This window comes from Epinephelus moara, chromosome 11, assembly GCF_006386435.1.
Source record: "Epinephelus moara isolate mb chromosome 11, YSFRI_EMoa_1.0, whole genome shotgun sequence".
NCBI classification, from domain to species: Eukaryota; Metazoa; Chordata; class Actinopteri; order Perciformes; family Serranidae; genus Epinephelus; species Epinephelus moara.
Genome location: NC_065516.1, coordinates 12,679,699 through 12,682,202, shown reverse-complemented (window position 1 = coordinate 12,682,202; position 2,504 = coordinate 12,679,699). Strand labels below are relative to the sequence as shown.

General features: G+C 40.1%; 2 protein-coding genes across 5 annotated transcripts in view; one reads left to right on the top strand and one right to left on the bottom strand.

Moving 5' to 3' along the window:
* The window catches only part of LOC126397387 (coiled-coil domain-containing protein 106-like), a 68,989-nt gene that overhangs the window by 36,647 nt on the left and 29,838 nt on the right, over positions 1-2,504 (bottom strand). The gene's annotated exons all lie outside the window — the stretch shown is intronic.
* The window catches only part of LOC126397389 (hydroxyacyl-coenzyme A dehydrogenase, mitochondrial-like), a 21,200-nt gene that overhangs the window by 6,311 nt on the left and 12,385 nt on the right, over positions 1-2,504 (top strand). The window contains exons 2-3 of one of the 3 annotated variants that reach the window (XM_050056114.1): positions 1,415-1,518; positions 1,744-1,839. The exons of 1 other annotated variant lie outside the window; for it this stretch is intronic. In XM_050056114.1, the coding sequence (XP_049912071.1) occupies positions 1,819-1,839 (21 nt within the window). In that variant the 5' untranslated portion in view covers positions 1,415-1,518; positions 1,744-1,818. Of the gene's footprint in view, positions 1-1,414; positions 1,519-1,553; positions 1,840-2,504 lie in introns of those variants that run through there. One more of the 3 variants, XM_050056112.1, reaches the window with a different exon arrangement.

Genomic DNA, 2,504 nt, shown 5'->3' with positions numbered 1-2,504 from the left:
ACTTTGAAATACGCATCAATAGGTAAAATTTCAATTTATGTTTTGATGTTCAAATGGAGTCTCTATGTGAAAGTATACCACAAATGTTATTAGCATGTAGGCTAGCTGAAAACCCGATTTCAAGAAATGTGTGACTTGGAAAGAGTATGTATTTCTTGGAGCTTTCAAGGACAGAGTGGGGAACGTCTTGCACTACGGCAGATGAGGGTCACGGTGGGTGGTGAGGGTCACGGTGGCTGGTTTGGGGTGGAACAGGTTAGAACCCGCAGATTGCCGCTCGCGGCTATATTGTACATTTGACTTTACAAAGTCAACATACAAAAGTAGACCTTACAGGTTTTCGGTGTCAACAAAACAAATTTTATATTCTAAACAAGAGATAAGTGCTTGTGTAAGTAAACAAATATGAAATTGGTCCACCGCTATCATCTGAAATGGAACAAATGAAAGAATATTTGTAGAGCATTTGTTTTCATCTACGTCAAATAACGTTACAGAATCTGTCATTGAATGCATTGTGCTATCGTTGATAGCAGATGACTTCAGTAGCTCTACTTGGTGAGAATTAATCATTCTGAAATTATTAGGCTGATATTGCTTTGAATGTAACAGCATAAAATGTGCTGAAAATAGGCATTTGTTCAGCGAGACCACCATCTCTTTCAGTGTTTCCCCTACATGCAACTATTTATTCTTTTTTTTCTCATCTTAGCCCTTTAGAAACTACAATTATATTATTTGGCACTATGGACACTTCATATCCAGGTCAATTCACATACTTGTAAAGTTTTTTTACATGAGTAAAGCATATAAGAGGAGAGGGCTCCGTCTTATCTCTTCATAAACTAAAGTTATATTATTTTGCGCGATGGACGCTTCATATAATAACATAATATACTATTTATCATGTTATATGGTGAAACATTTTACCTTATAATGTGATGACTTATATTTTTTACACAACGGCATGTCATTTCTGTCTGTACATGGTCGCGCCTTACAATCCTCCTCTGTATCGCGCACAGCGGAGTTCGGCCCCGATGCGCGCACACACAAAGAATCGATAAGGGAAGTGTTAAGTGTTATTTATATGCAGATGGCAATGTTGTGTAAATGTTGTTTACATAGTCAAACTAGATGTTTGATTTTATGTGTTTTGGGCCCGCCCTGTGTTTTGTGTTTTTCCCTGTCTTTCTTTCAGCATACAGCTGACAGTTGAGAGTTTCAGCATAGTGTTGTGATACTGTAGCTGGCTGTGGTTAACCTTTTCTGTTTTTGTGTGTTTCCCTGATAGGCGATCCAGTTCCCTTTTGGGGCCGTTTTTTGTTGGTGGTCCTTGTTTGCACATTTTTGTTGTAAACAAACTTCCTTTTAACCAGATATTTGTTTGGCTGCCTTTTCCTTCTTTTGAAAGATCCCTCTATTTCATGGTGTTACTCCCCCCATCCCCTAGACCTCAGGTGGGGACGCAACATATTTGGGGGCTTGTCCGGGATCTTTCAAAAAGAAAAAAAAAAGGTTAGTAAAATGGAAATAGTGTTGGTGGTGTCTGTTGGAGAGGTGGTGGGCTCTTTTGCATTTCTGTGCCCTGGGGCCTGTTGTCTCATACTTCACTCGCCTTGTGTACATTTGACTTTACAAAGTCAACATACAGTTTGCATAAGTATGAAGCCTGTGCCTGGGTCTGTTTAAGTCCTAAAGTCCTGCAGCAGGCTGATCATCATGGCTTTCTCCATTCACCAGATCTGCAGAGGTTTTTCCTCTTCAGCTGTCAGAAATGTTGTTATTAAGCATGTAACAGTCATCGGAAGTGGGCAGATGGGTGCAGGAATTGCACAGGTAAGAGATGAATTGCCTTTGGTCTGTTTATCCATGTAGCTGGCTAGAAAATAGCTTCATTATATTTAGTCCTTTAGTTCGTCGCTAGTGAAGCAGCTGCTCTTTGACTTTTTAATTTTGTGACTTTTCTAGTTTGAACAAAGTACATCCATGTCTGCAGACTCAATATATTGTATGGACTTGGGACACAGCTCTGGTTTCCACTTACATTTGTTGTTTAGGTCTCTATTTATCATTGCTCCCACCTGAACATCACTGACACTGACAGCTGCGTTCCAATTTATCTTATTATATAATGACGAAAACTCTGTGGGTGTGTGTGTGTGTCTGTTCCACGTTTTTCTCCTCACTGAGTTGGTCAATCCATGTGAAATTTGGCACAGTGGTAGAGGGTCATGGGAGGATGCGGATGAAGCAATATTACATCAATTGGCCAAAGGGGGGCGCTATAGCCAGAAATTGCAAACTCTGAATGGGCATATCTCATGCCCCGTATGTCGTAGAGACATGAAACTTTGCACAGAGATGCCTCTCCTCATGAGAAACAGATTTGCCCCAAGAACCCATAACTCCCGGTTATATAGATTTTCCGCCATTTTGAATTTTTTGAAAAACACTTAAAATCGATCTCTTCCTAGGAAGTTTGACCGATCTGCATGAAACTC